Source organism: Rhizophagus irregularis, chromosome 4 (genome assembly GCF_026210795.1).
Source record: "Rhizophagus irregularis chromosome 4, complete sequence".
NCBI lineage: Eukaryota > Fungi > Glomeromycota > Glomeromycetes > Glomerales > Glomeraceae > Rhizophagus > Rhizophagus irregularis.
In genome coordinates, this window is record NC_089432.1 from 2,825,622 (window position 1) to 2,852,835 (window position 27,214).

General features: G+C 24.5%; 10 protein-coding genes across 10 annotated transcripts; 6 read left to right on the plus strand and 4 right to left on the minus strand.

Moving 5' to 3' along the window:
• Positions 1 to 793: 793 nt before the first annotated feature.
• On the plus strand, positions 794 to 1,938 carry OCT59_023935 (uncharacterized protein; the record flags this gene model as incomplete). The annotated part of the gene is made up of 3 exons (XM_066135067.1): positions 794 to 985; positions 1,069 to 1,180; positions 1,580 to 1,938. The coding sequence occupies 3 exons, from the start codon at positions 794 to 796 to the stop codon at positions 1,936 to 1,938; spliced, it is 663 nt and encodes a 220-aa protein (XP_065991130.1).
• Positions 1,939 to 3,212: 1,274 nt separating this feature from the next.
• Positions 3,213 to 5,322, minus strand: OCT59_023936 (uncharacterized protein; the record flags this gene model as incomplete). Its single annotated transcript, XM_025330499.2, has 5 exons — positions 3,213 to 4,144; positions 4,227 to 4,575; positions 4,657 to 4,841; positions 4,930 to 4,993; positions 5,080 to 5,322. 5 exons carry the CDS (start codon positions 5,320 to 5,322, stop codon positions 3,213 to 3,215), a joined length of 1,773 nt encoding a protein of 590 aa, XP_025175226.2.
• Positions 5,323 to 6,593: 1,271 nt separating this feature from the next.
• OCT59_023937 (uncharacterized protein) lies at positions 6,594 to 8,233 on the plus strand (the record flags this gene model as incomplete). The annotated part of the gene is made up of 3 exons (XM_025318809.2): positions 6,594 to 7,120; positions 7,216 to 8,062; positions 8,130 to 8,233. Exons 1-3 carry the CDS (start codon positions 6,683 to 6,685, stop codon positions 8,231 to 8,233), a joined length of 1,389 nt encoding a protein of 462 aa, XP_025175225.2. The 5' UTR covers positions 6,594 to 6,682.
• Positions 8,234 to 9,462: 1,229 nt separating this feature from the next.
• OCT59_023938 (uncharacterized protein) lies at positions 9,463 to 9,880 on the minus strand (the record flags this gene model as incomplete). The annotated part of the gene is made up of 2 exons (XM_066135068.1): positions 9,463 to 9,617; positions 9,718 to 9,880. 2 exons carry the CDS (start codon positions 9,878 to 9,880, stop codon positions 9,463 to 9,465), a joined length of 318 nt encoding a protein of 105 aa, XP_065991131.1.
• A 1,323-nt stretch (positions 9,881 to 11,203) lies between these two features.
• OCT59_023939 (uncharacterized protein) lies at positions 11,204 to 11,946 on the minus strand (the record flags this gene model as incomplete). Its single annotated transcript, XM_025326633.1, has 2 exons — positions 11,204 to 11,349; positions 11,412 to 11,946. 2 exons carry the CDS (start codon positions 11,944 to 11,946, stop codon positions 11,204 to 11,206), a joined length of 681 nt encoding a protein of 226 aa, XP_025175224.1.
• Positions 11,947 to 12,223: 277 nt separating this feature from the next.
• Positions 12,224 to 13,736, plus strand: OCT59_023940 (uncharacterized protein; the record flags this gene model as incomplete). The annotated part of the gene is made up of 3 exons (XM_066135070.1): positions 12,224 to 12,890; positions 13,432 to 13,538; positions 13,617 to 13,736. 3 exons carry the CDS (start codon positions 12,224 to 12,226, stop codon positions 13,734 to 13,736), a joined length of 894 nt encoding a protein of 297 aa, XP_065991132.1.
• Positions 13,737 to 14,349: 613 nt separating this feature from the next.
• OCT59_023941 (uncharacterized protein) lies at positions 14,350 to 14,637 on the plus strand (the record flags this gene model as incomplete). Its single annotated transcript, XM_025311085.2, has 2 exons — positions 14,350 to 14,503; positions 14,582 to 14,637. The coding sequence occupies 2 exons, from the start codon at positions 14,350 to 14,352 to the stop codon at positions 14,635 to 14,637; spliced, it is 210 nt and encodes a 69-aa protein (XP_025175223.2).
• A 301-nt stretch (positions 14,638 to 14,938) lies between these two features.
• Positions 14,939 to 17,348, minus strand: OCT59_023942 (uncharacterized protein; the record flags this gene model as incomplete). The annotated part of the gene is made up of 5 exons (XM_025330498.2): positions 14,939 to 16,149; positions 16,249 to 16,591; positions 16,662 to 16,846; positions 16,943 to 17,009; positions 17,130 to 17,348. 5 exons carry the CDS (start codon positions 17,346 to 17,348, stop codon positions 15,086 to 15,088), a joined length of 1,878 nt encoding a protein of 625 aa, XP_025175222.1. The 3' UTR covers positions 14,939 to 15,085.
• A 2,008-nt stretch (positions 17,349 to 19,356) lies between these two features.
• On the plus strand, positions 19,357 to 21,631 carry OCT59_023943 (uncharacterized protein; the record flags this gene model as incomplete). The annotated part of the gene is made up of 5 exons (XM_025331161.2): positions 19,357 to 19,617; positions 19,693 to 19,765; positions 19,870 to 20,054; positions 20,128 to 20,455; positions 20,547 to 21,631. 5 exons carry the CDS (start codon positions 19,357 to 19,359, stop codon positions 21,485 to 21,487), a joined length of 1,788 nt encoding a protein of 595 aa, XP_025175221.1. The 3' UTR covers positions 21,488 to 21,631.
• Positions 21,632 to 22,890: 1,259 nt separating this feature from the next.
• OCT59_023944 (uncharacterized protein) lies at positions 22,891 to 25,332 on the plus strand (the record flags this gene model as incomplete). Its single annotated transcript, XM_025326632.1, has 6 exons — positions 22,891 to 22,908; positions 23,119 to 23,307; positions 23,413 to 23,485; positions 23,582 to 23,766; positions 23,837 to 24,164; positions 24,248 to 25,332. The coding sequence occupies 6 exons, from the start codon at positions 22,891 to 22,893 to the stop codon at positions 25,330 to 25,332; spliced, it is 1,878 nt and encodes a 625-aa protein (XP_025175220.1).
• Positions 25,333 to 27,214: the final 1,882 nt, after the last annotated feature.

Here is a 27,214-nt window from a genome sequence, read left to right on the forward strand (position 1 = left end):
AATTCTTTATTTAAAAAATTATTTAATAATATAGGGTGTAAGATATTCTATTATTACTTATTTATATAATATTTACATGTAATTTAAACTAACTAAATTCTTTATTTAAAAAATTATTTAATAATATAGGGCGTAAGTTATTTATTATTACTTATTTATATAATATTTACATATAATTTAAACTAACTAAATTCTTTATTTAAAAAAATTATTTTATAGATGGTATGTTATTTATTTAATTCTATTATTACTTATTTAGATAATCTTTAAATGTAATTTAAACTAACTAATAAACTCTTTATTTAAAAAATTATTTTATAGATGGTATGTTATTTATTTAATTCTATTATTACTTATTTATATAATATTTATATACAATTTTAAACTAACTAAATTCTTTATTTAAAAAATTATTTTATAGATGGTATGCTATTTATTTGATTCTATTATTACTTTATTTATATAATATTTATATATAATTTAAACTAACTAAATTCTTTATTTATAAAAATTATTTAATAATGTAGCTCGTAAGCTATTTGTTGTTTCTATTGTTATATTTTATATAGTATTTATTTGTTGATTGAATTCTTTCATTTAAATTTCTGTTACTTTAGTTGGTAAGTCGTAGGTTATTATTATATATTTTACAAAAACTAATGCCGTATATTATATTAAATTTCTTCTTAAATTTAGAGTAAGTGTTGATTTTAATACTGTAACTTTTAATGTAAACTTTAATATAATTACAATTATTCAAATTTATAGATTTGGAAAAAGTGGAAATATAAATATGGATAATTTTATTTTGAAAAACAAATTAAAATGGATTCCTTATGATAAATTTAAAAATGCTGAATATCTTGATAAAGGAGGATTTGGTACTATATATAAAGCTAATTGGCTAAATAATAATGGATATAAAGAAGTAATTCTTAAATGTCATAATAATTTAAATGAAAATTTAAATGAGTTTTTAAATGAAGTATGATAATATATTATTTACTTTTTAGATTAAATATCTAAATTATAATTTATTTATACTAATACATTATTATTTTTTTATAGTGGAAATATCACAAAAGTTGCTTAAGTTCAGATAAAATTATTTATTTTTATGGATTTACAAAAGATCCTAATACTTTGAAATATATGGTAGTAATGGATTGTGCAAATAAAGGTAATTTAAGAGGAAACTTAATGAGAGTAATCAAAAAAAAATGGAGTCAAAAATTATATATGTTATATGAAATTATTTCTGGACTTAATAATATACATGAACAAAATCTTATTCATTGTGATTTTCATGATGGCAATATTTTAGATCATAATTATGAAGATAATGATAAAATTTATGTTAGTGATTTAGGTTTATGTCGACCTGTAAAATCATTTTTGAAAGAGCATAGTATTTATGGTGTATTACCATTTATGGCACCTGAAGTTTTAAGAGGCAAATCTTATACTCCAGCTAGTGATATTTATAGTTTTTCTATGATTATGTGGGAATTTACATCTGGTATACCACCATTTAACGATAAAGCACATGATATCCAACTTAGTTTAAGTATTTGTAAAGGTGAACGTCCTGAAATTATTGAAGATACTCCACAATGTTATGTAGATTTAATGAAAAGGTGTTGGGATGAAGACTCATTAAATAGGCCATCTTCTAAAGAAGTTTTAAGTATTATTGAAAATTGGATTTTTCGTTCTTCAGATAAGAAAATTAAAGATATTAATGAAGAATTAAAATACAATATTATGGAATTTATAAATGCGCCAATTGGGCATAACAATAATCTTTCTAATGAGTCTCATCCACAGGCATATAATACAAGTCGCTTACTTGGTTTTACTAGTAAAGAATTGAATGAAATTCTTGAAAGTAAAGATTCACCAGATTTGGATGATTGTATAGTTTTATTAGGTGTGTAATATAGTATATAAAAAGAATTAATTTGCAAATTATTTATGTGAGTTAACTTTATTTATTTAATTGTTTAGATACTAAAACAGTGTGTTTTTATAAGAATTTATAGTTTTTTTTTAGTGATATTTGATGTCATGCATTTAACAGAAATTGTTGTTTAGATTTATTTAAACACTAATAAGGCTAGAGTAGTAAAATATCTTACAAGATTCTTAGTTTGTAATTTAAATAATTCCTTTTTTTATAGCTTATCCAAGTATTAAATATTATATTCTCTTTTATTTTACTTAGAATTATTTAAACACTAAGACTAGAGTAGTAAATATTTTACAAGTTTCTTACTTTGCAATTTAAATAAATCTTTTTTTTATAACTTTTCCAGTTATTAGATAAATCATCAAAATAATAATATAAGTATAAAAAATCATTATCAATTCATAAAATTGAAAATTTTTATACTCATTTAAGTAGATAATTGTTTTTAATTTATATTGTCAACCTTTATTTTTAGTATTATTTAAAGAAAATTTCTCACTGGCAGTCATGTTGTGTAGGGATCATGGTTATTAACCGGCCATGACTGGTTATGGCTGTGACCAATATCAGTTGGTCAAAGGCTTCTGACTGACTGTTTAACTGACCATTTAACCAATTATTTAGCCAAATTTATTCACTTAACACTTTTTTATGAACTTAATCAATAAAAAAAGTTAAATAACAACTTTTTTTTGATTAAATTACACTTTTTAATGTTTTTTCTTGATTAAAATTCATTAAAAAGAAAAAAGTGATCGGTTAAATGGTTGGTTAAATGGTTGGTTAAATGGTCAGAAAAACGGTTAGCCAAACTGGTCAGTTGGTCGAAGGCCCTTAACCAGTTATGACCAACTGATAACCAACCATGACCGACCATTGCCATCTCTAATGTTGTGTGTCAACTTTGTTATGTACAATATTTTACTTTAATATATTTTTTGAATGAGATGAACAATCAGGGCGCTGGTAAATGCTAATTTTTATTTGTAATTGCTTTCAACTATTTGGATTTATATTCCATGTAGTCTATATATATAAATAAAATGTAGTAAGATTAGAATGTTAATTATATTAAAATTTATTTATTCATTATTGCTGCTTTTTGTTTGGTAATACTACCAAATAAACTGTAAATTTTATTAATTAATATTTTTGTGATTTACATAATATTCAATTATATCTCTTCAATAAATCTAAAAAAAATAATTATGGAATATATAATGAAAATTTATTATTATATAATTTATTCATTTAATTTATATTTAGCATTTTGATATCCTTGTTCAGCAGATTTTTTAAACAAACAAATTGCTTGACTTATATCTTTTTTAATTCCCATTCCATCTTTATAAAAAAAAGCAAGATTATATTGAGCCAAATAATTTCCTAAATCTGTAGCCTTTTTATATAATTCAAATGATTTCTGATAATCAATATTAGTTCCAATTCCTTTTTTATAACACCATCCTAAATTACATATTCCAAGTAAATTTCCTAAACTTGCTGACATTTGAAATAATTCAAATGCTTTTTGATCATTAATAAGAACCCCAATTCCATAAAGATAACAATTTCCTAGATTATAAAGTCCACGTGCACTTTCTAAATTTGCAGCCTTTTGATAAAATTCAAATGCTTTTAGTTGATTAGCAAAGGTTCCAATTCCTTTTTCATAACAATAACCTAAACTAGTTATTCCAAATGTATTATTTAAATTTGAAGACTTTTGATATAATTCAAATGCTTTTTGTTCATCAACATTAATTTCAATTCCAAAATAATTAAATACTCCAAGTAAAAAAATAGAATCAGAATTTTCCTGATTATTAAGTAACCAATTATAAATTTCTTGTGAGGATACATTATGATTATCAAGATATTTAACAACTTTACATTTTCTCATTTTTATTTCTATATTTTCAAAAAGAGAAATTATTTCAACAACCATTATTTCAAAATCATTCATGATTAGATCTGATGAAATTGAAGGATCTATTTCATTTATATCAATCCTACTAAAATTTTGAATAATTTGAGATATTTGTAAATTATTATTAATTACGTTTTCAGAAATTTCATTATAATCGTTTAATTGAATTTCTGAAATAATTGTATTTAATTTCATAACAACCTGATTGATAGTTGGACGATTATCTGGTTCATTATTCCAGCAATCTAAAATATAATAAAATAAACTTTTATAAATATTGTTATTTTAAAATAATATATAATAATTAAATTTAATTAGTATATTTACCAGTATATATTTTTATGTAATCTTTAGGTGTATTGAGAGTGGGCTTCTCTCTAAGACCTTGTAATATTTCCATAGCCAAACCAACATCATATGGCTCATTACAAAAAGGTGGACGTCCACTAGAAATTTCCCATAAGAGTATGCCAATACTGTATATATCACTCTTTTTGCTTAATGTATATATTTGTAATTGATTATTGCTATCTCTTCTATTAAAAATTTGTGGATCGATATAAGTAACCATTCCGAACAATTTTGATTGAACATTAGATAATTCTTCAATCCTTTCTGATAATCCAAAATCAGTCAATTTGATGGTATTCTTATTAACTAATATATTATTTGAGTGCTATTATTAAATATAATATGTATTAGATACTATAATCTTGCAGTATAATTTAATATAATATAAATTTAATAAATAACCTACCAAATTACGATGTACGATTTCTTTATCATGTAAGTATGATATTGCATTAGATAATTGAAATGCCAAATTTAATTTATCATTCCAAGTGAGGTTTTCAAAGTATTCACTTAAATAGTATCGAAGGGTACCATTGTCGGCATATTCCATCACTAACAAATATCTTTTTGAATCATCACTTTGGATTTCTTTTGAAAGAAAAAAAAATTATTTTAGATTTTTTTTCATATGCGTATAATATGTATATATTTTTTAAAAATATTTGTAATATCGCACCTGATGTAATACCATAAAAGCGAATTATATTTTCATGAAAATCCATTTCACGATGAAGTTTAAGCTAAAAAATAAATGAAATTATAAATTAGAAACATAATTTATTATAATACTTCATAAGAAATAAATACTAATAATCATATAAATTACTTCATTAACAATTTCTTTGGTAATGGTATCAAAATTAAAAAAAAGTTTTAACGCTAAATAATTATGAGAATTATTCCAATTTGCACGATATACTTTTCCAAATCTTCCAAGACCAATTCCTTGAATATTATTAAAATATTTATAATCATAATATTTAATTTGTTTTTTTACAATAGATTCTTCAATCCAATTAATCCACTCCTTTGAATTATCAATAAATTTAATTTCAGTGTTATTAGACATCGTAAATATCAAATTTTTTACTGTGGAAGTTAATTTACGTCAAAAAGGTTAAAAAGATTTAAGAAAAAAAAAAAAGAAAAAAAGAAATTTTATTCCGTTTATAGTTAGTAGAACATGAACACATTCCAAAAAAATAAATTTTGTGTAATTTGTTAAGTCAGCAAGAAAAAAAATTATGAGTAACAACGTCCTACGTCACACAGATCGTTATGGCCTGCATTTGGTTACATTTGAAAATCTGGGACACAGATCGGAATTTTCATACAATTTATTCGGCTTAAAGTCATATTTTAATATTCTAGTATTCTTAAAAATTTTAATATTTAATTTTTTTCCAATAAATGTTTTAAAATTCTAAAAAAAAAAAATATTAAACTTAATTTATCTGTTATAGCGTAAATGCATATCTTCATAATCTTCATAAGAAAGTGATGATTGCCTTGATAAATTTAATTTATAAGTCCATTTATGCGGACAGAAAATAAAAGTCATTTGATTAGACAATTTATTAAAAATCTGTCATGTAGCCGGAGTAAAATATCTGATATAAAACAAAAAAATAAAATAATCAAGTGATATAAAAGTGAATTTGAAATATTAGCAAAAATTTTGATTATTTAAAAGAAAAATGTTGACAATATATTGTTCCAATAGACATTTTGTTATAGGATTAAGAGTACAAAGTTTTAATAAAAAAAAAATAACAAAAGAGTAAAAAAAAACTAATGCTCAAATTATGATGATATTGACACAACTGATATAATCATAATAGAGATTTTTAATAAACATGTAAAACTTTAAAACTTAAGGTTTAAACATCCCGCGTAAATTTGGTAATTCATTTTTAATTATTATGTAATTTTTATTTTCTTTCATAAAAAATATATTAATATAATAATTGAATATTCTTTATTTCAAATTTATTCATAAATAAACAATATTTATGCTCAAGTAAATAAAAATACCAATTCAGTTTTATTCATTAATTAGGTTTAAATCAGAAATGTAACGGAAAATTGGTTCCAGATTGTCTGAAATTTTTATTTCAAATTTGATTTAATTTTTACAAACGATTGTTTATGCTTTCATCAGTAAGAATTTTAAAATTATAAATAATTTATACGATAATCTATTCAATTATAACTAAGAATTTTGGAAGATGTCTCAAATCTAAAAATGATATTAAAGGGCGGTAATGCAGATCAATAAATCGGAAAAAATACGGCCCGGAAACAAATTAAATGATCACCTGGATTGTGCAATGATCGGAGTAATTTCCGCTTTTGATTTCTCATTATAAATATAAAAAAAAAATTTTATTTTTCTTTTTTTTTAAATACTTATATTACAAAAATAACTAATGGAACCCGAATTTAGTAAATTAAATATCTCAGGTGGAAATTCTAATTACAAAAATTGTTCATATTGTAATAATCCCTTTACTGAAGAATTATGGTGTAAAGAATGTGACCCATTTAGAATAATGGAAGGATGGACCAGCGGAAATTCTGATATTGATAAATTTATAAAAGATACAATGTGTAAGCCGAAAAATTATAGTCGTGATTATGATAATTATTCATTTCTTGAATGGGTACCATTTGATAGATTTACAGATATAAAAGAAATTGGTGAAGGTGGATTTTCCAAAGTATATTCTGCAACTTGGATTAATGGTAAATCATATTATGACGAAAAAAGTGATGGAAGTTGGAAAAAATTAGAACCTGAATCTATGGAAATTGCTTTGAAAAGGTTAAATGGATCACAGAATATGTCAGATAAATATTTAAATGAAGTACGTTTTTATACTATTTTGTATCTTATTTAATTTATTTCATTTGGGTGTTTAATAGTATTAAATTATTTTATTTTAAATTTATTAAAATATAGCTTAAAATACATTGGGAAATTTCTAACAAAAGTGGATTATCATTTTATGGATTAACTAAAGACCCAGAAACTAAAGAATTTATGATGATTATAGAATTTGCTAGTAAAGGAAATTTGAGAAATGTTCTTTCAAATAACTTTAGTAACATTATGTGGGAATGTAAAATTAAATATTTAATGTATATATTAGTTGACTTAAAACAATTACATAAATTAGGATATTGCCATAAAGATTTTCATAGTGGGAATATTTTACAAACTGTTGTTACTTTTATTTCAGACTTCGGATTATCTGGACCAGCAAATGAACAAAAATCAGATGATAAAGTAGTATATGGAGTAATGCCATATATTGCACCAGAAGTCTTAAACGGAGAACCATATACATCATCATCCGATATTTATAGTCTAGGTGTAATTATGGCTGAATTATCATCAGGAAAACCACCTTTTTACAATAAAAAACATGATTTAAGTTTAGCATTAGCCATATGTAATGGACTCAGACCAGAATTTGGAAAAGGAACTCCTGAATTTTATAAGAAATTAGCTTATAAATGCATGAGTGCCAATCCAAATGAAAGACCAGCAGCTGAAGAATTAAAAAAAATATTTGGTTTCTGGGATAGTTTTATTACAGGTAGTGAAAATAATAAAGAAAAATACGGTTATAAAGGAAAAGAAATTAAAGCAGCATTTGAAGAAGCTGATAAAGAAATACCAAACATCTCAACTTCGTATGAAAAGAATTCTGATGCTGTATATACCAGTAGAGCGTTTACATTTAGCGATTTATTACCAAAACCCGTTAATTCATCCATTATTACTTCATATGTTAATAATGAAGGTATTTTCTATTTTATTTAAAAATTTTATTTTTACTTGAATAATTATTAATTTTATTATTTCAATAGTTAGTGACTCTCAATTAATCGACTTGGAAGTGTCTAATTCAATACAATTAAAAGGCACTATAGATATTGACGATGAAAGTAAGATTGATTATTTAGTGAATTAAATATTATTTATTTATAAGTTATAGTATAACAGTATAATTGGTAACTTAATTCCTTGTAATCTTATGATAAAATTAAGTGACTTAAAAAATTTTATATTCATATACATATATATTAATAAACTTATGCATGTTTAAAGTTAATATATACTGTATAATTATTTGTAAAATTCTGGTATTATAGCCTACCAGCTGTAAACAAAGAATTTAGTTATTTGAATATTAGTATGTAAAACAAAACTAAAAATTTAACATAGAATATGATAAAAATAATAAATAATTCCATTATTATTTAATTATAAGATAACCTATTAACTTATGAGCTAAATTATTCAATAAAATTTTTATATAATATGGTTAGTTTGTGTATTATGTATTATATATAGGTTTATTTATAGATAAGTATTTAAATTATTTTGCAAATAAAAATTTGATATTTCAACTTGTTTAATATACCCTCAGATTCCTTGATACTATTTATTTCAGATTCTTCAGAGCTATATACTACCAGAAATTAGTTTATTATATTGCCAATGAACATACTATATATATGATTTTTACTTTTATCATTACTGTGATAGGGATTGGAACCAGTTAAGATGGTTAACCGGTTAAAACTATATTTACCATAATTCTAGTCAGATTTATATAATGCAGCCCAGAAATATGTAAATTGCGGCCACGTGTTCCTAAACTTGAAGTTTTAATGCCGAATTATTTTCTATTTATTTATAATAATTTTAGTGATACATAGTCTTCCTATAACTAAATATGCAAATAAAATCAAAAATTGGTACAATTTGCAGTAAAAAAAGTTTTTAAAATATTTTTAATATTAACCAGTTATTAACCGGTTATTAACCGGTTAAGACCCTTGGTTAACCGGTTTTTAACTGGTTAAGGTTTTTTTGGACGGTTCCAATCCCTATACTGTGAGATCAGCACACAAAAAATAAGTTGCTATAATTTCTAATATTCCATTTTCCCATGATTTCCTAGTATCAAAATTGGTAAAATAATCTTTATTCTTCAAGTGAATAAAATCCTATAAAAGCACTTTCTAATTTTATCAGTTGCCAGTAGAGATGACAATGGTCAGTCATGGTCGGAAAAGGGGATACTGCTAAATATACGTCACAATCTGTATGTTCAGTTCTTTTCAAACGGTTAATTAAAAATTATTATTTAAATAATTTTACTTTAATTAATAATTAGACGATTTTAGAGATTATTTAATCAAATTCAACCCTATCAAATTTTAACTTTTTAAATTTATCCTCTTTAATGTCGAGCCTATTTTTTATATCATTCAGACTATTGAAGGGGCGTTTTCCTTGTTCAATACGGATATCGTTAAATCCAATATGTTTGAGTGATTCAACAGGTGCTGAATTAAAATATATTTTTCGTTTGCTAAGTAAAAGAATAGAGAATGCATTAGCAGATATTATAATAAAAAAAAGGAATTCCAAATTTTGCAAACATACCAGATGCAAATTGTGCTCGACTTGCATATGTATATCCATAAAATTCTTGCATTTTTTCCATAGATACTAATGCGCTATTTGGTCTATCACTTATAGAAAGGTTGTCTTTCTGATCTGCATTTGTTAAGAATAACAAAACCCAATTTGGGTCAATTTTCTCCATATTTTCAGTAACCTTATTACATAAGAAAGTTATTCGTTAACCCAACAATTTTAACGATTTGTATGTATACTTTATATATAAAGCAATGTTGTTACCTTTTTATACTCATTATCGAATAAATCTTGATTAATGATAAGCTTTGAAGTAGTAGTTAGTTTAGCTTGCAGAGCTAAACAAATTTCAGATTCTGAACTTCCATCTTTAAGAAGCACAAAGACATCCCAGGTAGTGCTTCGACCCGGATGAAAACCGTCATCCGGATTACACAAAAAAAAAATCTGGATTATATCTGGATTGACCCGGATTTTGAATCCGGATCAGATAATCCGGATAGAAACCGGAAACCGGATTGGATTTACAAATGATCGGCAATAATTCTGGCCAGAATTCATAACGCCGGCCAGAATTACAAATTGTGTAACATTAAATTTTCATGCCAGCCAATAAAAAATTTTTTGCCCGGTGGCTAAACTATTTTCCCGGTGTCACGTGCGTGATGTTAATTTTGGCCAGAATTACAAATTTGGCCAAAATTATCCAAGACCACGAAATTTACATAATTCCAATTTCATTAAATACTTTTCTTTAAAACAATTTCATATTATTTCAGCATTTCTCAGACTATTGTTTTACATTTCTTTGTAAATTAACTAATTATGAAATTTTAAACAAGATATTTTTATATACAGCTAAAGATTACTATAAATAGATGTGTTGGGTTAGTAAGGCAATTTTTTAAGGATTTGTTTCTTCTTTCAAAAATTAAAGAATCATTTGAATCAAATTACATAACACTAGTTTTAATTTTTAAAAAAAGTTGTTATAATTATATAAATTTATAATATTGAACAATTTTTCATTTTAAAACAATAATTATTATTTTGTTGTAGCAAAAATAATATAAAGTTTTTTTTCTTTTGAACATTTGAATGTGAAATCTAAAATTATTTGTTATTTGTTAATGTATAAATTTAAATAAACAAATCTGATACAAACTTCAATAAATAAATTATAATTGAAAAATCTTCTTAAACTTACTGTATTAAAAAGTTTAATAACAAATATAAATTTAATAAATTTTAATAAAAAAATTGGTATTAGGCGCAAAAATAATTAGCCATAATATTATTTAGATATAGATCTTTATGGATCAGCAAAATTATTATTAATAAAAAAAAAAATAATAAAAATTTCATCCAGATTCCGGGTCAAACCGGATATTTTTCATCCGGTTTATAATCCGGATGAAACCCGTGAAAATCCGGATATCCGAAAAAAAAAAATCCGGATCAATCCGGATTGATCCGGATACGGGTCGAGGCACTAATCCCAGGGTGCTCCAGCAGCATTAAGAAAGATACAACCAGTGTATTTCTTGGTATCATCAAGTAAATCAAGGTCGAAATAACCATTTCTCATTTCTGTCAAGTTTACATATTTCGCTTTTTGTTTCTCGTAAGTTTTAGTGGCTAAATTATATTAAATTTGAGTTTGAATTTGATGCGACATTTAAAAACTAAAACTTAATTACCTGGATATCGATGTAGTAATTTGTACAATTTGATATCTTTAGTTTTAGGTAAGACAACTTCAAAATTCGGAAATTCATGCGAGAATTCCGCACCCTTTAAAAGTGTCTTCAAATTAATTTTCTCATATCCTAGTAAACGAAAAAGACTGAGGCGCAATGCCAAGAATTTGGCATTAAAGTCTTCAAAATTCTGCCAATTATTTGGATCATCATATTGTAACATGGGTTTCCAATGCATCATCAACAATTCAGGGTCAGTGGAATATTCAGCGATTGCATATACCCATAGGTAAGGTAAACGAATAAGGTAGTGTGCTTTTGCCGGAACCAGGTTCACAAATCCCATTGAAACAAGATCTCTATAGGTTAGAAATTTTCCTAATTCGTGGTCCTCAACTTTCACATTCTCTTTTTTAGCCGCTTCCATTTTACCAACTGGAAGACCCAAAATGGCCTTTGCGAGAGGTACTGACAAAGAATTTGAAAAATTATCAAGTTGATATTTATTTACAATCCTATGTTTGACGTGTTCCATAACTTTTCCGATACCATGGTGGGATGTTAATCATTATTGTATAGTTTACAATCAAACGCTAAAATTTAAAACTGATTGTCAAAAATGGTGTTCATATTGTATTATAATTTATACTGGATGTAGGCATTGTTTGACAACAAATATTATTTTTGGAATTATAGGTGAATCTCAATGTAAGAAATGCAAAAGAGTATCACTTATTACAATCAAAATGATAAAGATTAAAAAAAAAATATCTAAAATTAACACAAATAGCTATAAACAGATTTCCAATTATATGAATAATAATGATAAAAATTCTAATCCACTTGAATTATATAAGTTTATCAAAAAACTCGATCTTTTTCCTTTAAAACCATTGATATTCTGGAGTTCATATTCTCAAATTACAAGTTTATTAGGAAATAATGAAAATTCTTTTAAACCAAGTTTACCAATTATGTTTATTCCTTTTAATAATAATGAAGATGAATGTCATTATTGTAATAGGAAATACGATAAATTAGATTCATTTGAACCAAAATTTTGTCATTATTGTTTACGTTTTCATATTAATTTTATAGCTAAAAATATCAAATATACAATCAAAGACATGTATATATGTGATATTATAAATACATGTAAACATAAACGACAAGAATGGTGTGAAATTTGCACTACAATTTTGTTCTTTGATATAATAGTTATAAATTATACAAAGAATAATAGATTTTGTGATTATGAAAATATTATTGAAAGTAGAAAAGATTGTAAATTATGTGGAAAATTAATTTATGAACAGACTTCAATTGATTCTGAGTATAAACTATGTTCAAATTGCTATAAAATTTCTTTTGAATGTGTTAAATCAACTTTGATTGAAAAAGCCATTCTAATTCTTTATTTACTATGGTGGGATGCTTATAATCAATGTATAGTTTGTAATAAACTCCTTGAATTCGAAGGTGATTGTCAAAAATTGTGTTCAAGCTGCTTTATATTTTATATTGGATGTAGATATTGTTTGACAACAAATATTATTTTTGGATATACAAATCAATCTAAATGTAGTAAATGTAAAAGAATTTTTATTATTGAAATCAGTGGAAATTATATTATTGACAAATTTTTACATTTTACAAATGTTGATAATAATGATAAATATTATGAAATAGTTAATTATATTAATAATATTAATAATACCAACAAAAATTCTAATCCATTAAATATATATAGTTTTATTCGTGATAAGTATTAGTTATTTACTAATCTAGTAGTATATAAATGGGTTATCATCCGAAGGATGATGGCCCATTTATATACTAAACTAGATCAGTAAATAACTTTTTTATCATCCTAGATATACTAATTGGTCCGCCAGTTTATAACTGGCGGAAAAATCCTAAATACCAATTAGTAGCCAGGTGATAAGTTTGATTATCACTCTACAAGACCAAAAATAAAATGGGTTTCATATTCACAAATTAAAATTTTTTTAAAAAATAGCAGATGGAGGATTTGGTATTATTTATAAAGCTTTAATTAATGGAAACGTTGTGACTATAAAAAAAATTTTGGGTTCTCAAGAACCAAATAAATATTTTCTGAATGAGGTAATTAATTTTTAAAATTAATTTTACTTTAAAAAAAAATATTTATATAATATACTAATTTGAACTTTAAAATTTTAGTTAAAATCACTTTATCAATTTTATGATGGTAAATTTGAATATATTATTAAATGTCATGGTATCGCAAAAGATCCTATAACAAAAGAACTTATGTTTATAATGAAATATGCAAATGCATAATTATTTACAAAAGAATTTTGCAGAGATTACCTGGAAGAAAAAATTGCATATTTTGTGGCGAATTTCAGATGGGTATTTATAACTTAATTAATAATGATTTTAAAATTATTTAAATAAAATTTTATTAATAACCAATTTTTTGTTTTAGACTACAAACTATTCATGAAAAAGATTTCGTACATCGAGATTTTCATAGTGGAAATACAGTATATTGATTGAAATAATTGAAAATGATTCATATAAAATAGATCAATATCTAATTGGAGATTTAGGATTTTCACGACCTGCAAATGACATTCCACAAGATAACATTATATATGGAGTAATGTCTTATATTGCACCAGAAATATTTAAAGGCATCAAATTTTCTAAATCGTCTGATATTTATTGTATGGTCATGATTATGTGGGAATTGACAACTGGCTGTAAGCCTTTTGCTAATATTGAACATGATGTTGGTTTAATTTATAAGATCATTGATGGGAAACGGCCTAATATTACTGACGACACTCCGGACGATTTTACTAATTTAATGAAAAAATGTTGGAATCCTGATCCTAAAATGAGACCTTCGGCAACGGAAGTTTGTGAATTTTTTAATTCTTGGTCAAATATGGGAATGGATGCCGAATATTTTGATCAAGCTGAAGAAATAAGATTAGAATTAATAAAATCAAAAATGCTTGGACCAGATTTTAATGAAAAATCTCATCCAAAAGCAATTTATACAAGCAGATCAATAACATTTAATACGAATACGAAACCAAGTATGTAAACATTATTTTTTATATAAATTTGGACAATATTTAAAACATTTTAACATTTAATAATTATTATCATCTTAGATAATAAACTTATTGATGAATCAGTCAACAATAAAGGTATTAAGTTATTTTTTTAATGATAGAATCAGTACGTAAAGGAATTTATTAATTACTTGATTCTTTTTCTTTGGAATATATTACAAGGGAATATGAGTTTGATATAAATGAAAATTATGAAATTTAAAGGTATATTTAAAAGCTTTCTATTATTGCTTTTAATAATTGCTTTGTCCAATTCAGTATCAAGATAAGATTTCAGAAGTAATCCAATAAATCCAAGGAAATAAGATGCAACTGAAGATTTTACTAAATGAATTTTTTATCATTTTTATTTTATTTTATTTTATTTTTTTTAAAAAAAGGAATGCATATTAAAGTTAGTAACAATGTTAACACAGAATCTTATGAACAGCTTTTATTAAGTTATTTATTTATTTTTCTTAAATTTTGAATATAAATTAAAATAAAAATACATAAAATTGTATAAACTTAACCTATAATAAAGTATGGAAAATTCTAGAGAATTTATTCTTGTAGGTTTTCTAATTTAATTTGAGCATTTTGAAATCCTTGCTTAGCAGATTGTTTATACCAATAAATGGCTTTATTTATATCTTTTTCAACTCCATTTCCTGATTCATACAATAAGGCAAGATGATACTGAGCATCGTAATTCCCTAAATCAGCTGCTTTTTTATATAATCCAAATGCCTTTTTTATATCAACATTAGTTCCAATTCCAAGATTATAATAACATCCTAATAGAGATATTCCGAATAAATATTTCCCTTCTGCTGATTTTTTAGCTAATTCGAAAGCTTTATCAAAATCTATTTCAACACCTTCTCCAAATTCATACATCAAAGCAAGGTTATATTGAGCTTTTGGATTTTCTAAAATTGTTGCCTTTTGATATAATTCAAATGCCTTTTGCATATTGATTTCAGTTCCAATACCACTACAATAACAATACCCTAATAAATTTAATCCACCCAAGAGCCCAATTTCTGCTAATTTTTTAGATAATTCAAAGGCTTTTTTATAATTTCTATCACAAACTTCTCCATCTTTATACATATAAACAAGTTTTAATTGAGCCATATTGTTTTCTAATACTGCAGCTTTTTCATAAAGTTCAAGTGCTTTTTCCTTATTAATATCAGTTACAATTCCATGATAATTAAAATATCCAAGTAAATAAATAGAATTTGAACAATCTTGATTAATTAAAAGCCAATGGTAAATTTCTTGTATACTAATTTTGCAATCATCAATATAACCGAAAGCACTTTCCCTACATACACTTTCTTCTATTCCTTCATTTATTTCCTTAAAATAAATATTAACAAATTTATCAATTATGATACTTAAATCTTCTTCAAATATGTTTTCGTGAATTTGTTGTATTGTAGGTTCTATTTCGATCATATGAGACAATTTTCCATATCCATACAATAAACAATCATTAGTATCCGATCGAATAACATTGCTTGAATTAAATAATTGGGTTGACTTTGTAACCATTGCTCTTAATTTATAAATCACTTGTCTCATTGTCGGTCTTTTATTTGGTTCATTATTCCAACATTCTAAAAAATTAAAAAGCAGTGTATTACGTTACATAAAAATTAAGATTTTAATATTAAATTGATATTAATGTAAAATTATAAATATAAAATTATATTTACCAGTATATAAATTAGAATAATCAACGGGAGTACCTAAAACGTTTGTTTCTCTGTAACCCTGTAAAATTTTCTTAATTAAATTAGCATCATTTGATTCGTCTTCAAATGATGGTCGACCACTTGATATTTCCCATAGAATCATTCCAAAAGCGTAAACATGGCTCTTTTCATTTAATGAATATGATTGTATTAATTCATTATTGTCATTTAACCTTTTTGGGTCGATATAAAGAATTTTATCAAATGAACCTGATTGGTTTTCAGAAACTCTTTTGATTCTATTTAATAATGTAAAATTGGCTAATTTGATGGTTTTCTGATGAAAAAAAATATTCCCAGGGTACTAAAAAAAAATAAAATTTTTTAATTAATATTTATTTATTTTAATGAATTTAACGAAATAAATAAATTACCAAATCATGATACGCAATTCCTTTATCATGTAAAAATAATATAGCACATGCTAACTGGTACGCCAATTCATATTTGTCCTTCCAAGTAAGATTATTAAAATTTTCTTTCAAATAATCTCGAAGGGAACCACCGTTAGCATATTCCATTACTAATAAATATTCTTTCATTTGACCATTTTGATTTTCTAAAGGAAATAATAATTATTATAATTTATCAAATTAGTAAACATATTTTAAAAAATTTAATCCAAAATCTTTTAATTATTTATAATATTTTATACCTTTATCAGTAATTCCAAAAAAGTTAATTAAATTATTATGAAAATTAACTTTACTTTGAAGTTTAAACTAAATTATGAATAAAATATAATTAAAAAATGATAAATTGCTATATAATGTTTTCAATATTAAAATATTATAGACCAAGATATAAAATAAACCAAGATAATATTTTATTTATATAATTACCTCATGAATGAGTTCTTCTTTTAAAATGTCATTGTCAATAATATTAAAGGACTTTAATACAAAATGTTGTTCCGAATTTTTACAATTTGCACGATAAATTTGGTTACCAATTTTCTCAATATTATAAAAATTTTCATATTTGTAATACTTAATATTATTTACTAATATAAAATCTTCAACCCAATTAATTAATTCATTTGAATTTTTGGTGGTTTTCATTTTATTTTTATCAGACGTGAAAAAATACCAAAAAAAAAAAAGACGACCGCTGATGAGCCCTTTTTTTGTATGTTACACATTATGTAATTATGATGACTAATCACGGTATTGTAACGCTGTAACGCACGTGAGATCATGTAACTCACAGACCAATTAAGATTAATTTGATCGGCATTAAATATATGGTTAAAGTTGGCTGAAACAGAAATTTTAACCGATTAAACTCATCATCTGATAATAACAATAATAACGATAGCGGGAAAATATATATGGATTGATTAATTGGATTGATAATTAAGAATATGAGGATTTATTAAAAGATTATTTCCGGAGTACAGTATTTGGAAAAGTGTGTCATAATAATTGTTACGTTGAAAATTTTGATATACTAAATTGTATTCTAATATAGTCTCAGAAATTAAATCGATTGAAGTTATTCTTCAATATCTCCGTCAGCGTTACTGATAAATAATCTCTTTATTTGATCAACTTTATTTCTAACGAAATATAATAAAAAAATAAATTTTACAATTGTTAAATCATTATTAAATATTGTATTAAAATTTTGTAATTCCGGGTTACCGAGAAAATATACGTTTCGTTCAAATTACTTAACCAATGCACCTGTGGGCTGTGGTTTTGTTGACCGCACAAAACAGTCTATCTATTTGTTATAAAACTTACCCTTTACAATTTAATCAAAAATAGTTTCTTGAGGATTTGATGTACTATTAAACTTACATAGTCCATACAATTTTATTGACACTTGCCAAATGTAACAAAATATAATAAATAAATTGGCAGAATGTAAATATAATCTTGGTATTAAATTATTTGCTTCAGGAGTTATCCAGTAAATCAATACGGCTAATAACTTTAAGTTCATCATAAACTATTACTATTTACTACTATCGGTGTTGTAAATTTTTTAAAAAATATAAATACTTTCTTTTGTCACTGCAGAATAACTCTTTTATAAAATTAGATAATCTACAAGTAAAATAACGATCCCTTAACTTCTCTGCACTACACAATATCTCTTTTCTAAGAAGAAACAGAAGAAACAATAATTTTTTTTCAGTTGCTAATAAAACAGAATAACCAAGAAGACTTTCTTTTTAAAATTAATTAATAATTCAATATTGATCTTAATTGAATGTTTTTACATTCTAATAGTATAATAAAGTATTATCATAGGCTCTTAATCGAATCAATTAACATCGAACTTAATCAATGGTTCGATCACAAAATATTGGCTTTGATTAAAATTGAACTATCTCTTGATCAAACAAATTTGATAATTTGATTGATCAAACTTATCCGAATTGATCGATCATGAAAATCTGGTGCATAAAAAACTAATTTTTTTTTCTAATTTCTACATAATAAAATAAATTAAAGTAAAAATTAGAAATTTTTAATAAAAGTTCAATCATTTAAATTTAATGATCGATCAAAAATTGATTGCACGATTTTGATCGATCACGCACCTGCAAGATCGATCAAATTCCTCGATTGCAACTTTTTGATACCCTAATCTTTAAATATTAATATGGTGCATTTTTTTGCATAAATATAAATTTATATATATATTCTGAAATTTGTTTGTAGTTTGTATAACTTTCCATTTTATTCATTTATATTTTAAAGATTTGGCATTTTAGTTATTTATTTCTTTATGCGCCTATCAATCTTAATATCATTTTATACTTTATATAATCCTTGTTTATTTGTCATTACTCTTTTACCTGCATACTAAACATGGCCTACATTTTATGAAAAATTTTCTAATTTTTAAACGATTGGACATATTACTATTAAATTTTACGTAAAATTGTACAAAGACAAAAGATCGTCATAATTATATTACACAATAGTGTAACCCGGAAAAATATTTATTAACACTATTTCGAATGATCAACAATTAATTTTAGGTTTCCATAATTCCATAAAGAGTTTTTTTTTAACCATTTTTGTCGACAATTTTTTTTGTTTACTTAATAGCGCTATGTCTAATAATAACAATATTAACATTAACGAAATACAAAGTGAAGAAAATATAAAAGAATGTATTAATTGGATTGAAGAAGCTCTTACTAAGGAATATTTTAAATACTACGAATTCGAAAATTTTAAACATATTCAAGAAATTGGTTCCGGAACATTTGGAAAAGTTTACCGTGCAAATTGGAAAAATTTTGAACATTATTTAGCGTTAAAATCTTTTTTTAAGCCCAGTAATATCACCATAAAAGAAATTGTTAATGAGGTAAATTTATTGAAATACATAAAATAAAATATTTTATCTTTTCTTAATAATAATTATTATACATTCACAATTTAGCTTAAACTTCAACGAGATGTAAATTTTCATGCCAATATTATTCGATATTACGGAATTACAAAACTTGAATCAGGTATTTGATAAAATATTTAATAATTATAATTAAATTATATTAATTTAAACTTTTTTTTTTTTGCAAAATCTAACAAAAATTTTATTTCCCTTTTTTTTTGTTAGAAAATAAAATTGATCAAACAAAAAATTATTTGTTGGTTATGGAATGCGCAGATGGTGGTACTCTTCGAGATTATTTGAAAAATAACTTTAATAGACTTACCTGGAAACATAAATATAACTTGGCTTACCAATTAGCTTGTTCTGTATCATTTCTGCATGATGAAGGGATTGTTCACCGAGACTTGGTAATCTTTTTATTTAATATAAAACGATAATATGTTTATTTCATAAAAGCTAATTTGCCTTTATTTGTACTAGCATTCCTGTAATGTGTTGGTTCATCAGAATTCCATCAAGTTGGCGGACTTTGGGCTATCAAAAAGGATTGACGAGGCATCTAATTCAAAATCAAAATTACTTGGTATGGTGCCCTATATTGATCCAAAAATATTATTGTTCAACAATTTAAAATTAAATGAGAAGAGCGATGTATATAGTATTGGCGTATTGTTATGGGAAATATCAAGTGGGAACCCACCATTTCATGAAGAATCAAATAAGTCTAGTTTAATGTATGAAATTTTGTATGGTCGAAGAGAAAAGATTATTCCTAATACTCTTAATGATTATTCTAATCTCTATACTGGTAAATATAATTTCAATATATTAAATATAACATTTTTTCTTACTATTCATCAAAATAATTATTTAGTCAAATTATTATTATTAATTATTAGAATGTTGGAAAGGTAAACCAAACAATCGACCATTCATGCATGAAGTTGTTGATAGGTTAGAAAATTTTATTTCAAATTTAAATAGTGATATTTCATCCGAGAATTCAAGCATAATAGTTAATGAAATAATTGATCTCATTTTTAAGGAAGTTAATAAAAGAAATGTGTCAAAACCACATGTTCTTGATTATATTACTAATCATAGTATAAATTCAAAAGAAATTTATAATAGGTTATTAAATAATCAAAATACTCCGAATTTCATTTTTTTACTTGGATATTTTAATTATGTAGGAATTGAAACAATTAAGAATCATGAAAAAGCATTTAATTTATTTATAAATGCATCTGAAGAGGGTCATATGTTAGCAAAATATTTGGTTGGACATTGTTATGAATTTGGAGATGGAATTATAAGAAATGATAAGCTTGCTTTTGAAAATTATGAAAAATTGGCTAATAAAGATTATGCAATAGGACAATTTAAATTAGGTTGGTTTTACAAAAATGGATTAAGTGTTAAAAAAGATTCAAAATTAGCTGTATATTGGTATGAAAAAGCTGCAAATAATGGAAATTTGATAGCTATGTCTAATCTTGGCCATTCATATAAAGATGGAAATGGTGTTAATAAAGATAACCAAAAAGCTTTTGAATTATTTAAAAAATCAGCTGAAGGAGAATTTTCAGGTGGAATAATGATGTTAGGATATTGTTATGAACTTGGTATTGGAATTGATATTGATAAGCAAAAAGCAGCTGAATTATACCAAAAAGCTGCAAATTTAGGACATAAGGCAGCACAATATAATCTAGCATTGATGTATGAAAAAGGAAACAGTATTGAAAAAGATTTGAATAAAGCAATTTATTGGTATGAAAAATCTGCTAATCAAGGAGATAAAGATGCTCAAAATAAATTAAACATACTCAAAATTTAGAAACAATTTATGTAGATTATTTAAAAAATATGTTCGTTTTATTTACATAGAAAAGTAACATTCCAAATTTGTAGTATTGTTTTTTAACAAAAATTATGGTTTAAATCTTGTATAATAAATGATTAATTTTTTTGTTAAAACGTTAAAATATTTATGATGACTCTAAAGAAATAAGTGATAGAACATTAGTAAAGGCAAATTACCAAAATTAAACTTATTTGTTTTGTATTGCTATTCGTCAATGGTTAATTCTACAAGAGCAATTGGCTAGTTTTTTTTTGAGCTAAAAGCTGTTTCTTGAGGACTTGAATTATCATTACTAAACTTATGCAGTCTATATAATTATAACTAAAAAGTTGTACAATGCCAAGCAAATGTAGCAAAAATAATAAAAGAATTAATTGAATTTGCAGAATGTAACATAGTTCTGGCATTAAATTATTTGCTTCAGGAGTTATCCAACTGAACATGGCTAATACTAACCTTAAGTCCATCATAAACTATTACTGCTATCCGGTGTGGAAGATTTTTTTTTAAAAAAAAATAAATAGTATTTCTTTGTCTCTCTCGTTTTCCTCATAATTCTATTAATTTAAAATAATCACCGCTAGATAATCTACAAGTCATACAATGACCCCTTAATTTCTCAACCAAGAAGAAGCAGAAGAAACAACAAATTTTCTTCAGTGCTAATAAAAAGAGAATAGCCAAGTCGTTAAATTATCTTTTTAAAAATTAATCAATACCGACAGTTTATTATGCAACTATCAGAGAATTCTTATCTTAAAAGTATATTGTATATGCTTCATATAGTCTTTATTTAGTATTCGTCCTTACTATTTTTTGCATGCTACACGAGATACATATTTTTGCGAAATTATTTCTAATTTTTCAAATGATTCTGGCCGCTTTTCCAACTTTTACATAAAGGTATAGTTAAAATGCATAACAACGTTTTTATTTTTATTAATGGTTATCAAAATATACAGTAGTTATTGAGTATGATATATACCTCCGATGGTTGTATAGTAGTATAGTGTAAAAAAACTATACTGTATAAATAAAAGCTATATACCGTATATAAATCGTATAAATAAAAAATTTTATCAGTCATTTACTAATTGGTGATTTATGTTATACAAACAGTTACTAAGCTGTATAAAAAAATGTAAGCCTGATAAAACAGTTACGGCACACGTGACCTCATAACTGCGGCACTATCGTGCCGAGTAACTATTAAATACTGTATAGATAAAAAATTATACTGTATGGATAAAAAATTATACTGTATGGATAAAAAATTATACTGTATAGATAAAAACTATACTGTATAGATTTTTGTCAACTATACTATACAACATCGGAGGTATATATCATACTCAATATCGTTTAACCGTATCAAAATGCATAACGATAAGATTGTATTGTGTAACTGGAAAATTATTAATAAACACTATTTCGGATAATCATCAAATAATTTTAGGTTTGTTACGTGACAATCTTATTTATACACAAGGGGTTTTTTTTCCGATTATTTCTGTCAACAAATTTTACTTCATTACACCATGTCTAATAATAACAATATTAACGAAATACAAAATAAAGAAAATACAAATGAATGGATCAATTAGATTGAAGAAGCTCTTACTAAAGAATATTTAAAATATTACGAATTTGAAAATTTTAAAAATATTCAAGAAATTGGTTCCGGAGCATTTGGAAAAGTTTTCCGTGCAAATTGGAAAAATTTTGAACATTATTTAGCGCTAAAATCCTTTTTTAATCTTAATAACATTACCGTAAAAGAAATTGTTAATGAGGTAATTTCTATTTGAATTTGCAATATTCTTCAATAATAATAATTTATTTTTGCGTATTATTTTTATATTTATTGTTTTTTTTTTTATAATACATTCATAATTTAGCTTAAACTACAACGAGATGTAGATTTTCATGGCAATATTATTCGCTTTTATGGAATTACAAAATTTGAGTCAGGTATTGATAAATTATTAAAATAAAATTTATTTAATTAAATTTATTTTTTCTTTTTTTTGCAAAAACTAATAAAACTTTGTTTCTTTTTTTTGTTAGAAAATAAAATCGACCAAACAAAAAATTATTTGTTGGTAATGGAATACGCAAACGGTGGTACTCTTCGAGATTATTTGAAAAATAATTTTAATAGACTTACTTGGACCGATAAATATAATTTGGCTTATCAATTAGCTTGTTCTGTATCATGTCTACATGACGAAGGGATCGTTCACCGAGACCTGGTAATCTTTTTTCTTAATATAAAATAATAATATGGTTATCATAGAAGCTAACAAGCCTTCATTTGTATAGCATTCCTGTAATGTGTTGGTTCATCAGAATTCTATCAGGTTGGCGGACTTTGGGTTATCTAAAAGGATCGACGAAGCATCTAGAACACGTTCAAAATTACTTGGTATGGTTCCCTATATTGATCCAAAAGTATTAATGAACAACAATCTAAAATTAAATGAGAAAAGTGATGTGTATAGTATTGGCGTATTGTTATGGGAAATATCAAGTGGGAACCCACCATTTTATGAAGAGTCAAATAAGATTGGTCTAATCTACGAAATTTCACAAAATCGAAGGGAAGAAATTATTCCTAATACTCCCAATGATTATTCTAATCTCTATACTGGTAAATATAATTTCAATATATTAAATACTGTATAAACATTTTCAAAATAATTGTTTGATTAAATAAATATTATTAATTATTAGGGTGCTGGAATGGTGAACCAATCAATCGACCAAATATACATGAAGTTGTTAATAGGCTAAAATTCATTTCAAATTCTAGTAATAGTGTAACAACTTGTCAACAGAATGATATATCTAACCAAACTAATTCCAAGTTAAGTGAAATTCTAACTCCTAGTAGTACTATAATTTCATTACATGGAGAATTATCTCAAATGATCGAAAGTTTTAATAATATGAATACAAATGAAATAGATATGATGACTAGTACAATTAAGCAAATTAATGATAATGTTTCATCTGAAAATTTAAGCATAATAGTTGACGAAATAGTTGATCTCATTTTTAAGGTGGGTAATAAGTGGAATGTGGTAGAACAGCATGTTCTTAATTATCTTAATAATCATAATATAAATTCAAAAGAAATTTATAATTGGTTATTAGATAATCAAAATATTTCAAATTTCATATTTTTACTTGGGTTTTTTTATTATGCTGGAATTGAAACGATTAGGAATCATGAAAAAGCATTTAATTTATTTATAAATGCATCTGAAGAGGGTCATATATTAGCACAATATTTGGTTGGACATTGTTATGAATTTGGGGATGGAATTATAAGAAATGATAATCTTGCTTTTGAAAATTATGAAAAATTGGCTAATAAAGATTACGCAATAGGACAATTTAAATTAGGTTGGTTTTATGATAATGGATTATATGTTAAGAAGGATCCAAAATTAGCAGCATATTGGTTTGAAAAAGCTGTAAAAAATGGAAATTTGGTAGCTATGTTTAATCTTGGCATTTTGTATATAAATGGAAATGGTGTCGATGAAAATCATCAAAAAGCTTTTGAACTATTCAAACAATCAGCTGAAGGAGAAGATTTAGATGGAATCATGTTGTTAGGAGATTGTTATAATGATGGAATTGGAATTAATATTGATAAGCGAAAGGCAGCTGAATTATATCAGAAGGCTGCAAATTTAGGACATAAAGTAGCTCAATATAATCTTGCTACAATGTATGAAAAAGGAGGCGGCATTGAAAAGGATTTAGATAAAGCAATTTACTGGTATGAGCAATCTACTAAACATATATGAAGATTAAGGAATTATAAGAAAAGTTAGAACCGAGTTATATAAACTTATTTTTGGTCTATCTATGAATTGTATCATTTTAATAGAAATATAATTTTTTATTTATTTAAATTATTTATGTAGCATTGGGTTTTTGTTTACAACAAAATCATTGTAATTTATAATATTTATAATAAATGATTAAATTTCTGTTTAATGTTTAAAATTGTTGTGCAATTTAAAAGAAAATGACAGAATGATAATGTTCTAACCTAAAATTAAAAATGAATAAACCAACAAATTTTATAAATTACCGTAACAATTACATTATCCTAAACACAAGTTATATAAAATTAAAATCTAAAGTATAATAACCATTAGTAACAAAATCTAAACTTCATTACTTTGTATATATATAATATCCATCACTAAATTATCAGGTAGTACAATGACCATCCTGGTCAAAATTGTAAATTTTACGCATAAAATTAACGAAAATACAGTATGTCAATAACTATAGTAACGAAACAAAAATTGATGGGTCATGTAATGGCGAATCATCCACTCCGAAACTTTTATAATAGCGGAAGAATAAATTAGATAGTTTTAGGTAGCTTGATTAGTTATAGGGCTAATTATAAATTTTATATTTATTTTTTTTTATTTTTTTTCTATGTATTTTTGAAAATCATGTAATCTATTTGATTTAAATAATTAATTGCATATTTTTATTCTCGTACTTTAACATTTTAAAGCATCAATGAGAAATCAAATGATAATGATATTACAAAATACCAATATATGAAAATTTTGATATTTCTGAAATGAAAACTTTATTAATAATATGTAATTTAACATTTTTATATTAGGTGATAAATTTATATAATCAGTTCTGGTCTGGACCGGTCCCCAAATTTTGGACCAAAGACCATGAGTACTGGTCCCAAGACCGATATAGGACTGGTCTTTGCTGGGACTGATCCAACCCTAGTTGTGATGGAAACTACAATCAAAAATATGCTATAATTTTCTTATAAATTTTTCATATTTATCATAAATTTTTCATCTATAATGTTTAGTTGATTAGATTTCTAAATAAACAATGTTCATACAGCAAATTTATTATTAAAATGCAAAAGCATCTTAAAACATTAAGCAGAATAAACAAATTTTAATTAACAAAAAATTTAAGATAATGAAATTTTATTTATAAATAACATTCCCATTGGAAATACTAAAACTAAAGATTAGATCCAGTATTTAATATTCAGATTTAAATCCAAATATCAAAAGAAATCAGATATAATAAATCTGGATGGAAAAAAGGAAACCAGATTTATCATATCTAACTAAAACTAATTTGATTTTATATCTAAATATAAGTTTCTTTCAGATTCACATTTAAAATTTTTAATTTTCCTCTTCTTTTTATTAATTAATCTTCTAATATTTCTACAATACATTAGAATTCTTTGAATATAATAATTTTATTTATGTTCAGTGTTAAAAAGTCAAAAAATGAAACTGGTAAAAAATATTTGGAAAAAAATTTTAAGGGGAAAGGGGCTCAAAAAAGGTGGTAAATTAATAAGAAAATGTTGGATCATCGATTCAAAGACATAATATTGTTGTACAGGTTCTTTCTTTAATTAAATAATACGTTGAGATATATCATATGGCCTCATGTCATGTTGTACCGATATACATCTCTAGTAATGATTTGCTGAGTTGCTAATGTAAAAATTTTTTTTTTTTTCCCTAAAATAAATTACTATGATATTATTTGGGTTTTTTGTTTTGTAAAATTAATAAGCATATAAATATTGCATTATTTCAACAATTAAAAGTATTTTATTAGATGTTACAGATGACCAATAAATTTATAATTTGTGTAACTTATCATGCA